Source organism: Pelodiscus sinensis, chromosome 6 (assembly GCF_049634645.1).
Source record: "Pelodiscus sinensis isolate JC-2024 chromosome 6, ASM4963464v1, whole genome shotgun sequence".
Taxonomy (NCBI): Eukaryota; Metazoa; Chordata; order Testudines; family Trionychidae; genus Pelodiscus; species Pelodiscus sinensis.
In genome coordinates, this window is record NC_134716.1 from 110,080,873 (window position 1) to 110,102,779 (window position 21,907).

Here is a 21,907-nt window from a genome sequence, read left to right on the forward strand (position 1 = left end):
AATTTTTTATATTGAAATCTAAGCCTGAACAGGTGGCCTTCCCTTTCTATGTCAAAATACAGGCTACTGCCAGGGAAAGTAGCTTTATAAACGAACCACTCAAAATTAAACACAAAGACAGCCTTCAGCTTTGGCTGCTGCCAAGGTTCCTTTTCAAGAATTGTTTTGCCTAATCCCCTAGCTCTGCAGGTAGCTACTCCAATCTCCTCATGCATAGGATAGGGTTAAAGATTCACTTGCAATGATGAACCAGGTCTCAGCAACAGCTGGCAGGCTCAACACCTGCTGACAAGGTGAGTTCTCAGGATAATACTGACTCAATGTTAAAAAAAACCACTAGCTTTCTAATATAAAATAATGTACTAGCTTCACATGCTAGCCTCTGGACTATAGATTCAAGGCAGTAGGCTTATTGACAATGATTTTTTTTTACTACTCACGAGAATCCCATAAGATGGAAAGAAAAATCACTGAGTTTCAAAACCCTAATTTGAAACCATATTCTCTCTTTCTAGCATCAGCTAGAACTGTTGCAAGCCTACTAATTTAGCTGACAAGCACTCTTCGTATGTCAGCTGCTTACTGAACTGCTTTTCGATACCATCTGAATGAAACTGCAGGTTCTTTATAGAAATAGATCTTGGGTATTTTTAGACTGTTTATTTGCACAATTCATCTCTCAGACATTCTATGCAGAGGACAACTGGCAAACAATATATGAAAAATGGAATAGCTAAACTACAGTTATCTGGCCTGTTTGAAGAATGATTCAGACTGACACTCCTAAGTGCGAAGGAAATACGACTAAAGAACAAAAAGTTAGTTAATAAGGGGTGTGTCAAGCTCCAGTCTTTCCTCAAAAGATTCAAACCTATTAGAGCAAAAATTGTATTACAAGTGAAAAATCAGACTTTTAAAGAGAAAAACTCATTTTGCTGCTACATACGTTGTATGTGGGATATGAATTATTATTGATGCACCTTGATTTAGACAATTTTTTCAGCCATAGCTAGTCTCCTGTCCTCATCATGGAGTCCCAATGAAATCAGTGCATATCTACAAAGGCCCCGTGCTCCGGATTGGGGCTACAGACTCTGCTTAAGTAGCCTGTAGCTGACATTCAAATCACCACAAGACATCTATTCAAACAGACTCTGAGCAGAATTTACATATACTTAACTTTGTAAAATACTTAACTAGAACTTCTCTCAAATTTAGGCTTTTTATCTCCTGAACTACAATAAGATGTGCTATTATATTCAATATACAACAATATATTCAGTTTTCTATGACTGATTAAATATTTACCATTGTTTATTTTATCAGACACACAAAACAGTCCCACACTTGCAATCATATTACTTATCCTCCATGACATCATCAATCTACCAGATTATACAAGTGTAATGTGGCATCGCCTTTGTTAAAATATGCGTATGAATAGGAATGACATAACTCAAACACACTTTATGCAAAATACTCCATGGAACTTAAAAGTAATAATCTGTGGAATGTGTATATTCCATGTGTGTGCCTGTATCATTCCTTTATGTGACGTCAGAAATATAAAAGTATAAACCCATTTACTGATCTAAATGTGCTAACTGAGGGCCATTAGTTGTACTCAAGGAACTTAACATCTCAGTGTTCAGGACAATGATCTGTGAATAATCTTGTTCTTCCTATAAGTTTGGACTATGGATGGTGCTGGCAAGACATGTGGCTAGGGCATCTCATGCTGGAACCCACTTTGGAGGCTGTACTTTTCCACTGGAAGAGTCAAAAGTTTAACTGAACACAAAGGATTCTTGCCTTTGGTAACAGAGAAACAGGAAAACCAAACAATAGGGCCTGCCAGATGCCAGGATACTGATGCTTACCACCCAGATGACTGCTGGAAACATCTAAGGGTATGTCTACATCGCAGCATTATTTCAGAATAACTCATGTGTCTACATAGCAAGCCATTATTTTGAAATATGTGGAGCTGGAGGACTTCTTACTCATGGTAACCCTCATTTGATAAGTAAAGCAAGTCAAAAGCCGAGTCACGCTATTTTGACCTAAGCTATGCAACCGACATAGCTGAAGTTGTGCAGCTTAATTCAACGTTAGCCCTTCTGCATAGACGTACCCTAAGCGTGCACAGAGGAAAGGATCAGGGCCAAGAGAAGCTTCAGAGAAAAGATGAACTGTTAGGGTAAGAAACTGCATGTAACAAGTTTCTTAGGGTATGTCTACACAGCAACATTATTTCAAAATAACTAGAATTATTTTAAAATAACACATTCTGCGTCTACACAGCAGGCAGTTATTTTGAAATAATCTTGAAATGCTGTCAGGCTGGAGGACTTCTTACTATGACTCCTGTAACCCTTATTGTACAAGGAGTAAGGCAAGTCGGAGGAAGAGTACTCAATTTCAAAATAAGTGCTGTGTAGACATTCCCAATTTCAAAATAAGCTACGCAATTGCTGTAGCTCAATTTTCATAGCTTATTTACAGTTAAGCCCTGCTGTGAAGATGCACCCTTAGAGTATAAAGCTTAGCTGGTGTGTTTTGTTCTATTGTGTTTAGTAACTCACTTTGACCTTAAAAAAACAACAAATAGTCTGGTAGCACTTTATAGACTAACAAAACATGTGGATGGTAACATGAGCTTTCATGGGCACAGCCCACTTCTTCAGATGACTGGTCAGCTACATGTTTTGTTAGTCTATAAAGTGCTACCAAACCATTTGTTAATGTTTAAGTATATCCTGTACAGACTACTTGGCTACCCCCCGAAGCTTCACTTTGATCTGTTATAATTTGTTACCAGTTAAATCCTACTTTTTCCTTCTTAATAAAATCACTTTTGTTTATTAATAAACCTAGTGTAAATACATAGGATAACAGCTGTGCATCTCTTTGTTACATTGATAAAGGAAGTCAAACCATTTATGGGCTTACTCTGTATGAACCTTATACAAAATAAGATGGGGTTTTCTGAGGTTCTGGTCCCACAGCTAAACATTTTGTTTAAGCCCTTCAAAATATTTGATCCAGTTTAAACTGTGAGGGCTTTGCCAAGCTCCAATTTAAGAGACAGCATTTGTTTTTATATACATTACAAATATTTGTTTTCGTATGTATTATGTTCTTATGTTCGTCTATTACAAACATACACAGAATCAATATTTTATTTGAAAGATGACCATTACTGTAGCAGTGCTATAAAGTTAAGATAATTTCCAGGAGTAGGATTTCAAAAAATGTTCATCCCAGGATAATATTTTAATAGAAATTACTGAAAAATTAAACCAAAATAGAGGAAGCTCTTTTTCATGTAAGAGAAACTTGATAAGCCTGTTCAAGTAACATTAGCATAGTTTGTTATTTTTAGTACTTTGAGTGGTGACATTCTAACATCAAGCTGTAAAATCAAATTCAAAGGAACTTTTCAGTTGAAATTTAGCATTTGCTGAAACCCAATATCAAGAAACGCATTTCCCTATTTGTTTTAAAATTCTAATACATACACCCACACCAAACCACCACACACTGAAAAACAAAATAAACAGTTCACAGTGATGTGCAATTCATTTCAACGTTGTGATATTTTGCCAGAACTTGACAGGAAAACTGACAAGTCTATTTCTAACTGAACTGCAAAAAGTGAACAGTAAAAAGTAAAGAGGATTTTTAAAATATTCTGTTTTAATAATTAAAAGGTGGCATTAAAAATATGCTACAAGACAGAAATATTTTTAAAGACACTAGGTGAAATCTTGGCTCCAATAAAGTCAATGGCAAAACTTCCATTAACTTTAGTAGAAATAGGATTTTGTCTACTGCCTACAATTTGGATTATCGTGGCACTATCCAGTGTTCTGTTTTTAAAAACACTACAACAGTCTAGAAGATACATAAGAATGGTTATACAGAATCAGACCAAAGGTCCCTCTAGCCCTGTATCCTGTCTTTCAACATTGGCTAGTGCCAGATATCCCATAGGTAATGAACAAAACAGGTAATCAAGTAATCCATTCCTTATCACTCATTCCCAGCTTCTGGCAAACAGAGGCTAGGGACACCATCCTGGCCCATCCTACCTAATAGCAATTGATGGACCTGTCCTCCATGAATTTATCTAGTTCTTTTTTTTAACTCTGTATAAGCTTGGCCTTCACAACATCCTTTGACAGAATTACACAGGTTGACTGTGTGTTGTGTGAAGAAATGCTTTCTTTCATTGAATATCTGCTGCCTATTCATTTCATTTGGTGACCCCTAGTTTTTGTTACAAGGTGGCACACATAGCACTTTATCTACTTTCTCTGCTTCAGTCATGATTTTATAGACCTCAAGCATATTCCACTTAAGTTACTTCTTTTCTAAGATTAAAAAATCCCAGTTTTATTAATTTCTCCTCATATGGAAACCATTCCATATGCCTAGTTTGAACTGTTTCCAATTCCCATCTCTCTCTCTCTCTTTTTTTTTTTTTTTTTTTTTTAAAAGATGAGGCAACCACATCTGCAGACAGTACTCAAGATTGAGGCCATACCATAGATTTATATAGTGTCAATACAATATTTTCTATCTTATTATTTATCCCTTTCTTAATGATTCTTAACATTGTTTGCTTTTTTGACTGCTGCCTTACATGGAGTAGATGTTCTCAGAGAAAGAGCCACAATGACTCCAAGAATAGGTTACAGTTAACTGAAATTTCACATTTGAGTTCCTTCAATACTCTTGAGTGTATGCCATCTGGTTCTGGTGACTTATTACAGTTTATCATTTTGTTCCAAAGCCTCCTATAATGGCATCTCAATCTGAGACAGTTCCTCAGAGCTGTCACCTAAAAAGTATGGCTCAGGTTTGGGAATCTCCCTCACATCCTCAGCAAGCAAATAATTCATTTAGTTTCTCCACAATGACCTTACTGTCCTTGAGTGCTTGGTTAGCATCTCAATTATCCATTGGCCGCACTGGTTGTTGAGCCGGCTTTCTGCTTCTGATGTTTTAAAAAAAATCATGCTATTACTTTTGAATCTGTGTAGCTGTTCTTTAAAGTCCTCTTTGGTTTATGCTCCTTTCTATTTCTTCACTAGGATTTAACTTCCACATTCTAAAATACATGCATATTTAATCATTCTTGCTCTTGTTCAACCTTAAAAATTAAATTATGGGAGAAAATTGAAGTTATTAAAAAAAGAATCCAAGCCCTCCAGTGTAAAATATGACTGGATTCATAATAATTTTCCAACTACTACCTACACAGAAGGATGATTCAGACCATATCAGGTTTGTTCAATAATGTATATAGTGAACACACTGCTTACAATCAGAGAAGCAAATTGTTCCCCATTGGAATCAGGAGTGACCTGAAGTCTTCTGTTCAGTTCATCAGATAGCTCCAGAGGACTGGTCCGAGACACTGGAGAAGCTGGGGGTGGTGGCAATGAGAGGCTTAAGGAATCACCACTTATACTCACTTCCTCTGAAATGGTTTCCCAGGGCTGACAAAAGGAAAAGATTATGGAAAATTAGAAATGTGAATCTGCACAGCTTCAGAAACAGGATCTCATTCAGTTTTTTTCCTTGGCTCAGGCAGCTACCTCAAAAAACATGTCAAAACAGTCCCGTGAATGGTGTGTATTAACTTACAATCAAAAACCATCCATTTAAAGGGATTTAACTTCCCTATAGGGACTCTCAGAACACCATAGAACAGTTTCTTAATGCTGATGAAATGATTTCAAGACTCATGTTACATACTTCAGAAGCATCGCCACTTTCCATAGGCTCAGGCTCCAAATCCTCACTAATGTGTCTCCGGGAACGAAACCGCCTATGGGCTGCCTCTTGGTTTATCTGTCTGATGTTGTTGTCCGAATCAGATGCAACATCACTGGACAATGTGGAAATGAATAAGGAGAGAGAGGAGAACAGGGAAGCTATTAATGCTAAATTAACACATTTTCCCCATTGTAAATCCAGATCCTCTGTCCATCTATAAGTCATTAAAAAGACACATAAGATTCTTCTCAGACCTCTGTCAAAGTATATTTAAACAGAGCAACACTTAGCCCTGAGCAAATAAAACCAGAAGTCAATCATAAGATTTCTGTGTAATTAAAACATAGAATAATAGATTTGAGTACTCACTGCAGCTACTTGGACAACAACATTAGAAACTGAAATATATAAAAACAGGGAGAGCAGCCCACAAGTGAATATTCCAATTGGCCATTGTGGGCACTCATGACCAACCAACTACTTCTGCTCATGCTCTGGCATCAGTTCAACACCCAGAATCCCTTCTCTTGGGACCTAGCCAAAAGACAATCCCAGAGTTCTTCTGGCGGGTGCTGTACTGAATCTCTGCAGGTGTCCTAAGCCTCCCCCCGGGGGAGCAGACAAGGGCCTGGTATACACCATCCCCCTTCACGCTCTGCTGAGATTCTTGAATGGTGCAGGTAGCCCATCATAGTCATAAGGCCACCTCCTAGAACGTCTGAGACTGCACTGCTTATTTCCAGTTCCTTGTCTGACCATGTTTCCGGGCGAATTCCTCTAGGTAATATCCAACAACACGTCTGTGACCCTGCCTGGGGTTCTCTGCTCAGCATCTCCTTCTAGTACCTTGATTTTCTAAATTTCGGATCTCACTCCCATTTCTCCTTTTTCCATTTGTTGCTTCATTTTGTGGCCTGGGTCAAATGGGTCTACCCCCTTGGTTGAAGAAATGGGCCTTTAGTTGTAGGCATACTTATTTCAGGTAATGTGGTGGGTCTCTCACCATTGGGCACTATTTCCTGACCTAAGAGAAACCATCACAAGAGGGGGGAGACAACTTCCATCTCTCTGCTTAAGTCAATCATAGTTCTCTGATTGAGACTGCCAACAAAAGAGGGTAATTTATTGAGAGATTTTGTGATATGAAAGCCTCCTTAGAAAGAACTGGCCTCAGACCAACAATTTATTTCACACTGGTAGAAGACTAAATGTTTTCAGGAAGGTCAAAAAGCCACAATCAATACTTTGGGGTAGATTTCTTGCTTGCTCAGCCCCCTTTGCATGAAGTAGAAATTAAGTAATTTAATCACATTGAACTCTAGCAGTTTCTCCCCACTCTCAACATGCTACCTGAGCCAGGGTCTGCAGAGAGGGGGACAAAGGAAATGTATTTTGGCTCAGTGTCAGATAGTAATTCCCTTGCAGGGGAATCCCCAAAAGGGAAATGCAAGTAGTTGGGAGTGAAAGCCACCTACAATTCCCCTTCTGGAGATCCCATTAGAATGAGGGAATCCCAAGCAGGCACAGACCCACAAGAGCCAGTTGCTACACCTCTGGGGCAGGGAGCATCTTGGGAGTAACGGGGAGCTGCATTTATGGCCCTGATGGCTTGAAATTGCAGCCTTCAAAGGTTTTTCTTAACACAATCACAGTTCTAACAATGAAGCAAAATGCAGGACAATGTAGCACTTTAAAGACTAACAAGATGGTTTATTAGATGATGAGCTTTCGTGGGCCAGACCCACTTCCTCAGATCAAATAGTGGAAGAAAGTAGTCACAACCATATATTCCAAAGGATACAATTAAAAAAAATGAACAAATATGAAAAGGACAAATCACATTGCAGAACAGGAGGGGATGGGGGGGGGGGGGGGAGAGGAAGGAAGGTAAGTGTCTGTGAATTGATGATATTAGAGGTAGGGAGAGTGGGATGTTTGTGAGTTAATGGTATTAGAGGTGATAATTGGGGAAACTATCTTGGTAATGGGTGAGATAGTTCAAATGTTTGTTAAGTCCTTGTTGGCAAGTGTCGAATTTTAACATGAATGACATGTTAAAATTCGACACTCTCCAACAAGGAATGAACAAACACTTGAACTATCTCACCCATTACCAAGATAGTTTCCCCAATTATCACCTCTAATACCATTAACTCACAAACATCCCACTCTCCCTACCTCTAATATCATCAATTCACAGACATTTACCTTCCTTCCTCCCCCCCCCCCCCCCGCATCCCCTCCTGTTCTGCAATGTGATTTGTCCTTTTCATATTTGTTCATTTTTTTTAATTGTATCCTTTGGAATATATGGTTGTGACTACTTTCTTCCACTATTTGATCTGAGGAAGTGGGTCTGGCCCACGAAAGCTCATCATCTAATAAACCATCTTGTTAATCTTTAAAGTGCTACATTGTCCTGCATTTTGCTTCAACTACCCCAGACTAACACGGCTACATTTCTATCAGTTCTAACAATGACCTTCAACAGCTACAATTTACAGTCTCAAAAGCCACATAGAACCACACCCTGAAACTCTCATTACCACATTTCCTCATTATCCAAGTAGGGTGTGTTTGAAATACTAACCTGTGAGTGAGAGGATACTACTGGAAATCACATAAGCCCCTATGTTTCCTACTTCTGTTGTATAGATTTAAGAGCTTAAGGCCAGAAGGAGCCATTATAAAGCACAACTTCCAGAAAGGCATCCACTCTTGATATGAAAGCTATCAAGAGAGGAAGAATCCACTGCTTCCCTTTTCCACTGATTAATCACCCATTATAAAGATTTGTGGCTACATTTCCAATTTAAATTTGTCTCCCTTCCTTGAGCTACCAGCCCTTCATTCCTATTATTTATCTTTCTTCTCAAGAATAAAGAGCACTTTAAAGCCCAGTATTTTCTCCCCATGAAGATCCCTATATGCTGCAATCAATCAATCTTTTTGATAAGCTAAACAGATTAGGCTCTTTAAGTCTCTCACTCAGACATTTTCTCCAGATTGCCAATAATTTTTGTGATAGAAATGTAGCTGTGTTACTGTGGTGTAGCTGAAGCAAAATACAGGACTATATAGCACTTTAAAGACTAACAAGATGGTTTATTAGATCTTGTTAGTCTTTAAAGTGCTACATAGTCCTGTATTTTGCTTCAATACTTTTTGTGACTTTCTTCTGTGCCGTTTCCATTCTTATTGAGAATGTATTGTGCTAATTTTTAATTAGCTTTTTGTGCAGTGCTAAAGCCAATGCCTTAAAAAAACCTTCATACATTACATCTACCCAATTAGCTCTATCAGCCAAACCTGTACTCAAAAAATGAAAACATGTTTGTCTGACAATTCCACTGTTAGACAACTGAGTACAGTCCCAACATTCAGTATAACACATCCAAAATTCCATTACATTAGTTGGTTTTTAAAGCAATGCAAAATGAATTGAATAAAAGGGTATAGTTATTAATTATTGAAACTATTATTTTTAATAAATATATAATCTGTGCGTCACCGTTTGCATAAAAATATTCATATCTAAAGTCTAAGGCAACTTAAAATAAACAGTAGGGTTTTAAGTTATGTAGACAACATGGCTTTACATAATTATGAAAATAAATATAAACTAACATTCAAAAGATGTTACTTTAATAATTATCTTATTGTGGAAAAGGAGTAGTTTACATGTTAAAGAGCAAAATAAATGTAGATGTATGATTTTATCTTACTCAATGATGGATGGCATTTAAATTTAAGTCTATCATATTTTGTGATAATGAAAAATGTAGATTTAAAAACACGAAAGACCCTTGGCCACCAGTATGAAAAGATTACACACATTACACAGCTTGATGTAAATTAGAATCTCTTAGCAAAGTGATTCATTTAAACTTAATAGGTATGCTGAAGATTTCTCTTCTCTTTTACAATTCTTGTTATTGTAAGCATGCTCTTATCAAATAAATACAGGCAGTCCCCGGGTTACGTACAAGATAGGGACTGTAGGTTTGTTCTTAAGTTGAATCTGTATGTAAGTCGGAACTGGCGTCCAGATTCAGACACTGCTGAAACTGACCGCCAGTTCTGACTTACATACAGAATCAACTTAAGAACCCCAGGCGTCCCCAAGTCAGCTGCTGCTGAAACTGATCAGCAGCTGATTCCAGGAAGCCCGGGGCAGAGCAACTCTGCCTGGGGCTTCCTGTAGTCAGCGCTGGTCAGTTTCAGCAGAAGCTGACTTGGGGACGCCTGGGGCAGAGCAGCTGGGGTGCTGCCAGGTTGGTCCAGTAGTGCCCAGAGCGGGCGCTGCAGGACCAATCGGCAGTGCCCCAGCTGCTCTGCCCCAGAGTCCAAAACAAAAGCCTGGTCTGCTGGGGGCGGGGGGGGGAGGACACTAGCTGCGCCCCCCCCCCCCCAGCAGACCACAGGCTCCCGGACTGAAGCCGCAGCCGCGGGGGGGTCCCGCGCCTCTGAGGCTTTGCTAGAGCAAAGCCTCAGAGGCGCGGGGAACCGCCGCTGCTGCCGCTTCAGTCTGGGTGCCTGTGGTCTGCTGGGGACGGTCCCCAGCAGACCACAGGCACCCGGACTGAAGCCGCAGCCGCGGGGGGGTCCCGCGCCTCTGAGGCTTTGCCAGAGCACAGGCACCCAGACTGAAGCGGCAGCAGCGGCGGTTCCCCGCGCCTCCAGCAGACCAGGGGCACCGGAGCAGCTTACGAACGGGGCTTTCTCCGTAAGTCGGATCCGCGTAAGTCGGGGACTGCCTGTAATCTGAACAAGTCTGTTGTATAAGACCTCCCAATAACCTGCAATATGTTCCTAATAGCCTTGTTGATCAATTTGTGTTAACTATTATAAGGGTATATAGTTAGAATATATGTACATAATATTCAAACTTTTTATATATGCATATGGAAACACAAATAACTTGCCTACAATGGAAATCTTGACACCAAGACCGCACGTGAAGAAAACCTGTGAGCTCCTGAACCCGCATAAGGAGACACATCTCTTTGTATAATGCATTTTCCAATAACCATAAAGCTCCCAATACCTTTTGTGACCCCTTTATTCTTGCAATAGTTAACACAACTGCAAAATAATATCTGAGCTTCAAGAAAAGCTGTCAACACATAAAAACACTGAAAGCTTCATACTATAAGTCCGTGACTTGAAATGTTGTAACACCTTTAAGAAAAATCTATAATTTACTATTAGGATTAATCTACAGTGATCACTAAATGCATCAGTAATGAAGCTAGACTCTCAAATTCAAATGCTATCTATAATAAGGGAAAAACTGAACATTACAGAAATAAGATAGCAGTTTGAATATTCCTATCGATTGGTAACCTAAAGAGCACTTCTTTACTTCAAGATCTCAACAAACGTTTTTCAGAAGAGAGGTCATCCTATTGAATAAAATAGGCTTTTGAGGTGACTGACTGACCTTCAGTTTTAGCAAAGCTGCTGTAAATATCTAACCTGGCAAGCCAGAGAACTTCCCTAAGGCTGGCTTCATTGTTTCCTTCTGTTGATTTCCCCAAAGCTCTTCCAACTTTAGTACATGTCAGATTCTGCCCTTTAATGTGAGGATATTTCATATGTGTGACTTTGAGTTGCATGGGGAATGTCATATACACACAAATTATGATGAGAAATGTTGAGCAGAGATATAGGTTGAATGGTTACTGTGGAAATATACGGTAACTAATTACAAAAAAACAGACCTTCTGACAGCAAGGTTCAATGAAAATGAAAATCTGCTTGCCTTTATAAAAACTTTCTGGGCTGGGTAAAAAACAAGCAAACAAAAAACACTTCCCTCTTTTTGATCAGTTGGGAAACAAACCAGCATCCTGAAGCAGCAAAACAACCAACAACCAGTTCTGTTCAATTACGCCTAGGGAGTTTGTTGAATCTTCAAGCATGGAGATTTTTAAGAGCAGGTTAGACAAATGCCTGTCAGGGATAGACTAGGCAATACTTAGCCTTCCATGAGTGCAGAGGACTGTACTAGATGACCTCTCAAGGTCCCTTCGAGCCTTATGATTCTAGGATTAATTCTATTGTAGAGAAAACATGTATATGGAAAGCTCAACTATATTACCCTCTGCTTTGTTAACCTAGGTGGTCTAACTTCTGTGACTTAGGTGAGCCCATGCCAGGATTGGATACTATATTTGTAATAAGCACTTTCCATGTATCCAGTCATGCTGAACATCCTTAACGTCCACTAAAGCCAGTAAGAGCTGAGGGCATTCAGCAACAAATTAGGGATGTAAAGTATCAGAGGGGTAGCCGTGTTAGTCTGGATTTGCAAAAGCGACAAGGAGTCCTGTGGCACCTTATAGACCAACAGATGTATTGGAGCATAAGCTTTCGTGGGCAAAGACCTGAAAGCATGCATCTGACAAAGTGAGTCTTTGCCCACGAAAGCTTATGCTCCAATACATCTGTTCGTCTATAAGGTGCCACAGGACCCCTTGTCGCTTTTAGGGATGTAAAGAGTCATTAAAAGATGTAACCATCTGAACATCTGGTAACCACTGAAAACCCTAGCGGTTACACGTTAGGGCTCTGCAGTACAAAGCTTATACATGGGGAAGCTGTGCTGTGGGCTCTGTAGCTGGCTCCTTGGGAGCACTGCCAGCAAACCCTGCTGGTCCTGCTTCTGAAAAGCCAGTGTGTAACCTATGGTGGGGAAGCAGGGCTGCTCCAGGGCAGAGAGCTGCTCCAGCCCCTACCTATTAACCTGAACTGGTAAGCCTCACTCATTAAGGGGGAGGCTTACTGGTTAACGGGTTAACCATTTACATCCCTACAACATACAGGACATGGTCTCTGAGTTAGATCCAGCATCCACTGCAGTCACTAGAAAGACATCCACCGATTTCTATGAATTCTGGATCAGGCCCTATGTGTTCAAGGAATCACCTCGTTTCAAACTGGGTCTATTACATATAGAAATTCCTCTTTTTCCTGAGCCCATGTTCTTGTGGCAATGAACACCTGCTGAAGAGTTTAAGATTTTGTATATGCTTCAAAATGGCCTCATATTAAAACTCTGATTAACTCCAGATTTGTCTAGAATAGTAAAATGGTCTAGGTATGTGTTTCATTAGCTACAAGTTTTTTTTTTTTTAAAAGAGAATTCCACTTTTTAAAGAAGTACAATTGTGTTTCCCGAGAGAACGACATCAGCCTTTACTTGTCAACTATCAAGAGTGTTTTATGAACATGCACACACACAGATAAGATTATATTACCTGATAACATCAAAATTTACAACAAACCTGTCATTGTAAAAAAACAACAAATGAACATACTTCCTAAATGTCTTCAGGTCTCATTTTAAGATTTGTTTAGCCTACTGCTTGGGATATCCATTGTATCATAAAAATAATACCTGTAGGATAGAAGTTTCATCCGTACTCGTAAACTGCACGTCCCATCAGTTTACTGTCCTGCTCCAATACTTACATTAAACTTGGTCGGTGCCACTGAGTCGTCCTGTTGTTGTGGTTGACATAGTAAGTACGACCCAGATTGTCCACTTTTTCTTCCCATCCAGGAGGCAGTGGAGGAGGCGGTAACTCCTCTTGATGATGAGATGATGAGTCATTGGAATCAACTACCTCCCATGCACGCTTAGGGATAAAATAAGAATTATAATATTTAAGTTAAACAAAAAAAGTTAAATGCTGTGAATTAGGGGGCTCTCTACTATTTAAACATTTCTGAAGTGATGCATTAAGAATTAAAATTAAGAATGGGACAAAAACCTGTCCCCACTGTTACACAACATTATCTCATATCTTGGCAAACAAAAGAAAGTCAGTATAAGCTTTTCAGATCATAGGATTTATTCAAACTATCTTAATGCAACTTCAACGTTAGCAAGTACTTTGTACGACGCTACAGATGTAACAATCACGGCGTTACAATAAGTTCATTTTTCAACAGAAATTAGCCCAGCTAATTGTCCAAGCAGGGGATAAGCTGGGAAGTTAAAATTTATTAAAACATATATTGTATTGTTTGTCCCTTCCCTATCCCTTTAATAAATTACTTTTTTTTTTAGGACTCTATCCTAGAATAACATCTCCTAGCATGACGCCCTGCACTTGTATCACTAGCTCTCATTTTGGGCTCTTTTTGATCGTGCTTCATTCTCAGTACAAGATTCTATACACCAAATTCTATCACCGTTTGAACCCAAAAACCTCCTCTTACCATTAGCATGCAACTTTTACTCCCAGTTGCACATGTGCAGTTATGCTGGCACTTAAATTTTGCTAAATGAGGCCTAAGAGCACTCCACTCCTATTCACTTCTACTGGAGTTGATGACGCTCACCTTCTGACACTTCCGATTCAGGGTTCGTCTACGCTGCAACGTTATTTCAAGGTAACTAGCATTATTTTGAAATAATGCGAGTGTCTACACAGCCATTCTGTTATTTCAAAATAATTTTGAAACAACAGACTGCTTATTCCAACTTCCGTGAACCTCATTTCACGAGAAATAATGCCTATTCCAAAATAGCTCTTTCGAAATAAGACGTGTGTAGACATTCTACTGCTGCTATTTCGAAATAGCCCCTCACCCAGGCTCTTCTAAGTTATTCCTCCCCAGTGTCTCCTCCGGCTCTAAATCAAGATAGCACATCCCCATTAGGAAAGCCTGCCTTGGACTAATTTTGAGGCTTCCCTTCAGTGTAGATATGCTATTTCAAAATAAGCTACTTCAGAATAACTATTTCAGAATAACTTATTTCAAAATAAGCGTGGAGTGTAGATGTACCCTTAGAGTCCTGTAGTATCGGGATCCTGTGAGAGCCAGAAGGAGATCCACTTCATGAAGTAAAGAGATATAAAACCATATTTTGGCTGGGAAGATGGGGCTAGTTCCACAGAAGGATTCAGGTACCTAACTGCCACTTTAGACATCTAAAAATCAACTTTTCAGAACCATAGAGATCCCGAAAGCCTACACAGTTGTGCCCCTACTCTGCATTTTTAGGTAGGTGTCTGAGTTTCCAGCATCAAAGCCTCCCAGGTGACTAAGTTTCTACTAGTAAGTATGCATGCAGCTTCCTCTCTCGAGGTGCCCAAGCTCTTAGCTCACATGTAAGCCACAACAGTATCTTCAAAACACGCATTCCTTGGCCTATCCTCCAGGGCCTAATGTGGTAGTGCTCTATCTTTGCATGCCTGAATTCACATAAAATGGTCTGGGGAGTGGAAGAGAGAAATGGCCTGAGAGGAAAAAAGGATTTGAACTAGGGTTTTCCATTTCTCCCGTATGTGCCCTAATCATTGAACCACACGATATTTGATGCAAGGCTCTCTCACGGTGTATAAATAATTAAATGTTCATTGGGCCACAAAGTGCGAAAATTACTCCAAAGTCGTCATTAGACAGAGGCAGCAAGACAGCTAGGAGGAGAAACGTCTAGTCAAGGGACTACGCAACTATCCAATAAAGCTTATGCTTATCTGAGAGTCGACTAGTCGCTTACATCCCTAGCTCCAGACCCATCAAGCACCCATGTGGGGCCAGCATCCAGTCCTGCACAACTGACAGTCGAGGGACAGTCCTACAAGGCCGGGGTAGGAACCCACTCCAGCAGGGCTGGAGCAGTCTCCCACTCGGAATTCTGCTTAGTTGGTTAACCATTTTTAACATTAGATTAACCTAATGTTTAACCAGTTAATTGATTATTTAGGATTTTACATCCCTAGTTTCCAGTACTATTCCCCATCCCCTTTTTTATGCATCCTAACATAGTTCTCTTTTTCGAATGCACTTTACATTAGGTAAAGATCTTGACTGAGCCAAGTACAATGATGCTCAGATTCCAGAAAAGGAAAGGGGTAAAAGGATTCAATAGACAAGCAGTACACGAACTGCTGGCTGCCAGAGCCAGAGCCATATGGCCACTCCTCCAATGGCTGGGGCCAGAACCTCATGGCTGTGGCAGCTGCTCCTCTGGTGGCCAGGGCGAAAGCTGTGTGGCCCTGTAATATGTCCCCCTACGGCAGCCAGGGGCCCTGGAAACAGAGGCTAACATAGGGGAGGTCTGGTGTGGAGGAAGGAGCTCTAAGGGGTGGGGAGCTGGTGGAACTGAAGCTGATTGTTTGCAGCAGCTCTGGGTGCTGGGGCTTTTGGCAGACCAGTAACAATTCGTTTGCATATTCATAATTTGCATAATGAATGTGCTAATAAAATGTTGCCAGTCCGCCAAAGTTTGTGAATGGGTTTGCCAGTTCTCAGTGTAAAAACAGCTGGAAACCACTGTAATAGAAGAAGAGTGAAAAAGTGAGAGAGAATGGGAAAGCAGTATAAAAAACAGAGCAATGGAGTACGACGAATAAGAATGCGAAGGAGTGTGAGAACACATTGTACCAGGAAAAATGAGAGGAACAAGGAAATAGATGTTGAGAAGTAGTATAACTCTACTTCATAGGGTTCCATTAAGAAATAATTTACGAAGGGATAATACATTAGAAAAGGCTGGAATAATGGTTAATCAATTTTTAGAGACTAATGATTAATAGGTTTCTTAAGCATGACTTATAGGCTATGTCTACACTGCACAGTTATTTCGGAATGAACTATTCCGGAATAGTTATTCCTTATTTTGAAATAACATGTCTACACTGCAGGAAAGCCTCAAAATTAGTCCGAGGCAGGCTTCCCTAATGTAGATGTGTTATTTCAAAATAAGGAATAACTATTCCGGAATAGTTCATTCCGAAATAACTGTGCAGTGTAGACATAGCCTATAAGTTATGCCTAAGAAACCTATTAATCATTAGTCTCTAACAATTGATTAACCATTCATTCTCGATTTAGAGCCCCAGAAGGAATAACTTACGGCCTTGGTGAGGGGGCTCTTTCGAAATAGCAGAAGTGGAGCATCTACACATGCCTTATTTCGAAACAGGCGTTATTCTTTGTACAATGAGGTTTACAGAAGTCAGAATAAGCCATCCGTTATTTTGAAATTATTTCAAAGCAACGGAATTGCTGTGTAGACGCCTGCACAGTTATTTCAGAATAATGAACATTATTCTGAAATAACTTTGCTGTGTAGACACACCCATATTGCCCATTCTACTGATATCTTTTATCCATGCACATGTACAGACATAACTCATACAGCAGCAATTAATCATTTATTAATCCTTTTAAATTTACTTATGAAGGTAACTAATATTTAAAAAAAGGGACAAAATTAGAGCAAGGGAACCAACAGCCTAACAAAGAGAGGTAAAGATACACACTCTTAAGAAGGAAAGGCAAGAGAATTGAAGGAAAGAATGAAAAAGAATTAAACCCAAAGACAACATAGTAAGATCATTTAAAAATAGTTTGTAATAGAAAGGTTAACACTTCTATGATACAACAAAAACATGCTTGCTCTCAGTGTGAAAATATGGCCTTTTTTAGTGGAAAACAAATAAAAAACTTAATTCAAGGGGTTGGCATAAAATTGGACCTAGTAAAAATAAACAAACGGCAGTGAATGAAAATTCAGTGCAGAAGAGGGATTACTTTGGTTTTGGAGGAGGAAAGGGTTAAGGGATAGCCGACTAGTACGTCTTGTCAATAAGGAGGACTAATCATGTGAGTATTCACCTGGCTAGGCCTTCTGGGTATAAACCTGCACAGCTAGCCCAAGCCACAAACTGTGCCACCCATCTCCCAATGGCTACACTGGACGGAGGGAGTCAGACCTTTCCCTGAAAAGGAGACTCAATATGTGTATGTAAGAGAGGGCTCACTCACATGTTGCAAGCATTCAAGGAAGAAAAACTGCCAGGTTAGAAAAGACCAAAACAGAAGCTGACATTGGCCAAATGAAACCTATCAAGACAAAAATCTTATAATTAAGGAAGTTCTAGGGATGTAAGTGACTAGTTAACTACCCAATAAGCAAATGCTTATCAGGTAGTCGAGTAGGAACTCTAACAGTCACTTTCCCCCGCCTTGCTTCCTCTATCAGAGAGAGGCAGCAAGGGAGGGGCTGGGGGAAGCACAAATTAATGCTGGGGGGAGCTGCCTTAGAAGCAGATTTCCCTCCCTCCTCCGGCCTGTCTCCGTGGGGGGCAAAGGAAGTAGGGGGCAGCGGGGGAACAGTAAAAGTGGGGATTGAAACAGTACTGTTCATGCTGGTCCCACTGCTGCTCCTCTCCCTTTGTAATGTACAAAAGCCACCAGCGGCTCTTGTACACTTCAAAGGAAGCGGCACAAGAGGGGAACCCCTGCCAGTGAGGTCTGGTTTGCTCCCTGGTGGCACGGGTTCCCCCTGCGTTTCTTCTTTTGAAAAAAAGAGAGAGGCAGAGGGAACTGTGGGCAGGTCTTGTATATTTCAAAGGGAGTGGTGCAGGGGGATAACGAGCTCCCCCCCCAATGACTAATTAAGTAGTCAATGGAAATTCCATCAACTACTCGATTATCTGGTTAATCAAAATGTAAGATCTCTACTAGGTTCTTTGGAGCAAGGAATCTTAAAAGAAATTAATTTTCTGATGGCAGCAAAACATACAATAGGAGCCTTGACTTGAAATGGCACATGATGAAGGGAGAGGAGGCTAAATAAACCAGTACACAACAATAATTCCTTTAGTCAATTTTTTTTTAAAAAAAAAATCATCATTTGCTCTTCCTCCATGGAATACAGGATGTCACTGCATTGAGAATAACACCTGGACTTTAATGAGCCCAAAAGCTTCAAAATGGTTATAGTACGGAACAGGGAGGAAATAGTAAGGGAAATAAGTGAAATTTCTTACCTCAGATTCCTCCCTTTGATCACTACTTTCTTCTTCTTGTCCTCCATTCTTTGGCATATAGGCCATTTTCAATCTCAAGAAACCCTTCACCCGAGATTTGTGGCTAAAGAACAAGATAGTATTAAGTGAGGAGATTTATGAGGCAGTATTCTTTTAAAAATAAAATATAATTTCTTAAGTTAAGCAGAATTTTATTAGGATTCAAATCCCCTCACCTTCTTGGTCTGAGAAGGAAATCCTTAAAAGTGTATGGCCGTTCCATGGTTGGGTCTTCTGTCTAAAGTTGTTAAAAAATAAATTGAAGAGCTAATTCTCAAGAATACATAAATACTCACTATATTTGCTATAAGGGTTTGCTAGAAACACTTTGTAAAAATGGTTAAGTAACTGAAATCAAAAGGAAACATTTTTCTACCAGTAGGTGATATTTGTGTTTCATATTATTGAATAACAGGTCCACTAGATGTCGCTATGAACATCAACAGTCCATTGTTCACTATTGCAATATTTACAAATCAGTGAAAGGAGAAAGAAAAAATGTTGCCTAAAACAACTCACCATAACTTGTTCTAGCTATCCAAGAATAATGTTTGAAAATTATAGCGCACTGTCATTTCAGACAGAAGGAGATACCCGAATGTATGAATAACATTTCTTACCCCTTGAAATTTAATTAAATATTATTCAGCTATAAAATTAGCTTTTATTTCAGGATTTCACTGCCCATCACAATAAAAGCTAAATCTCCCAACCAGAGGCAGGTAAGTAACATCAAGTACCCACTGGCTGTTTCTTAAAGCTGTTGCTCTTGAAGTCTTTTGCTTACATGAGACTCTCATCCTTCCTTAAACAGCCCTCCTCAACTCCCAAAATTGTAGCCTTTAGGATTGTGGGAAAGCTTGGGAATATGAACTGTAACATTCAAAAACTGAAAGCCAAATGAGAACCAAAAAACTCATTGTTCCTGTGCATTCCCCATTAACTGATTGTTCTGAAAACTTGGGCTCAACTGATTTGTCCATGGTTGTTATAGAACCATAAGCCTTTAAAGTAGACCCAGGCACACTTATTTCCCTTCCCAATTTGAAACACTGGAGCACTAGCCATCCTCCTTTCCAAATTACTGTAAATTCACAGATGGGTATGCGTTGGCCTTGCAAAAAAAAGTTACTGCTCAATACTCAGATTAAAAACATCAGCACACAAATTCTTTCAGGGTTTATAATTAAACTACAGGTTGAATCGCCCCACTCTGGTATACTTAGGACCTGACTGGCACTAAACCAGGGAATTTGCCAGACAACAGTGGATCAATATTGTGTAGCAGCATTACCAGCACTTGCACTGCTCATTGAGATCTTAAAAGACATTTATGGGTAAAGTAGAGGTAAATAGCAGCACACAACACAGAGCCAGGATGGGTGGCTATAAATAAACTTCTTGGGACAACAGGAAGCTTTGCTACACACATGATAACTGGACATCCAGCTAACTAAAATCACTGTTGACCATGAACGTTGCCAGACCAGAGAGTGCCGCACTATAGAGTTCAATCTATATCATGTAGTTTGTTCAGCTGAAAAGTCCTTCTTTTCTGAAAGTAACTTCCTGCATCTTGTTTCCATTGACTTCCTACAAGAGACACATTTCCTTCTTTTAAAGAAGAAAAAGTTAAGATGACAGGATCACAGAAAATATACAAGGATGAGATTCATCACTCCTCACTTCTATAATTATTTTACCGCTCTGAGTGGGATACAAAAAACAAATACATCCAGAACTCTGCTTTATTAGCTTAATCTTGTAGATAGCAAAGCTGAAGTCCAAAGAAGTCCAGAGACTTGCCAAACAAGTCAACAGAACAAACAGAATGAAAACTAAATCAAAGAACTTTAACTTTACTATAATTATTGGATTAATGAAAAGTATTGAAGAGAAAACATTTTATCATTATTTCATCTCTCTCAAAAAAAGGGCGGGGGGACTTTATTTGGTTCCTTTACCATCAAATTACTACCGTACCTTACGAGGCATGTGGATTTAGGGATGTTAAAATGTATTTAAGTAACTGTAACCAATGAAATTTTCCAACGGTTACAGGATTACAGGGGGGAAGGCAGGGAGCAGTCAGTTCCCATCTCCCCCTGCACTGCTGCCTCTCATACAGAGGCAGCAGTGGGGAAGGGGCAGGGGGAAGCAACTCCCCGGTGTGCATGGGGAGTCAGCTTTTAAGCCAGCTGCCTGCGTGTACTGGGAGCTTGTGTGTAACCATGAAGGTTAACTGATGAGCCTCGACTCATCAGTTAACTGTATAATGGTTACACTTTCACGTCCCTAAAGCGGTTAACTCATAATTACAAAGTTTGGAATCTTAGCTACGCACAGGGGAATATTGTATTGAAACATCTTTCTTACTCTTACTGAGACAACTGGGAGCAATTAATGCCTCTTCAAACTAACTTACCCAATTGCCAGTTCTTGCTTTGTATTTTTCATATAAATTTAGCTAAATTAATGCTACTAAAATGAATTTAAAATATCTGTGATTGTCCACATCTTATGTGCTGTATAATATCCTATATGCCGTTACATTACATAACATAGTGGTGGGGTGTATCACATCTAAATTACAGATAATTCAAAAAAGAATGGCCCCAACTTGCAGGAGGGGTGCAGCTAAGGTTGGATACTAGAAAAAACTATTTCACTAGGAAGTGGAAGTACTATTGGTGAAGTACTGGAAGGGGTTGTAGAATTCATCACCTCCCTACGCAACCCCTTCCAGTACTTCACCAATAGTACTTCCACTTCCCAGTTAATTTCACTGCATTCCCAGTGCGCTATCTGCAAACAGATCTTCCCATAACTGACAGAAGCCCAACTCTCCTGAATGTGTCAGTGCATTCCCAAGGAGACACCCACTACTAGTCCATCTCACTGCAGCCCTATCTCTAGAAAGCCTCTCCTCTCGTTTGAGCTAGATAAAGAAAAGAAAAAAAGTTAAGAAAAAACAATCAAAAACAAACAGGGCTTTTATATGCTCAGCTGCACTGGAACCATTTTAACTTCCCTTAACACAGCTCTGTTGTCATCCCGCAACATGTGGCTACTGCTCTTACTAGGACTGAAGTAGTGCTCAAAACATGCTAGGCATTTTCCAGGCATAGAGGAATACAGCTCATGCCCCAAACGGTGTACGATCTTAGACACAGACAACACACATAATTATAGGATTGAACACAAGCCTAGGAATGGTGGAGTTGGGGTGGAATGGAAAGCAAAGTAAAAATAGGGATTTTTAAGGGCAGGTTTGGAGGAGACAG

At 39.8% G+C, this 21,907-nt stretch overlaps 1 protein-coding gene across 12 annotated transcripts in view; it reads right to left on the reverse strand.

The window, feature by feature from the left end:
• NEDD4L (NEDD4 like E3 ubiquitin protein ligase) overlaps positions 1-21,907 on the reverse strand; it is a 296,429-nt gene that overhangs the window by 68,442 nt on the left and 206,080 nt on the right. For all 12 annotated transcript variants that reach the window (XM_075932622.1, XM_006116559.4, XM_006116558.4 and 9 more), the window contains 5 exons: positions 18,800-18,861; positions 18,585-18,687; positions 13,264-13,430; positions 5,767-5,899; positions 5,331-5,507 (listed from right to left, as the gene is read on the reverse strand). In XM_075932622.1, coding sequence (XP_075788737.1) covers positions 5,331-5,507; positions 5,767-5,899; positions 13,264-13,430; positions 18,585-18,687; positions 18,800-18,846 — 627 coding nt within the window. In that variant the 5' untranslated portion in view covers positions 18,847-18,861. The remainder of the gene's footprint in view (positions 1-5,330; positions 5,508-5,766; positions 5,900-13,263; positions 13,431-18,584; positions 18,688-18,799; positions 18,862-21,907) is intronic.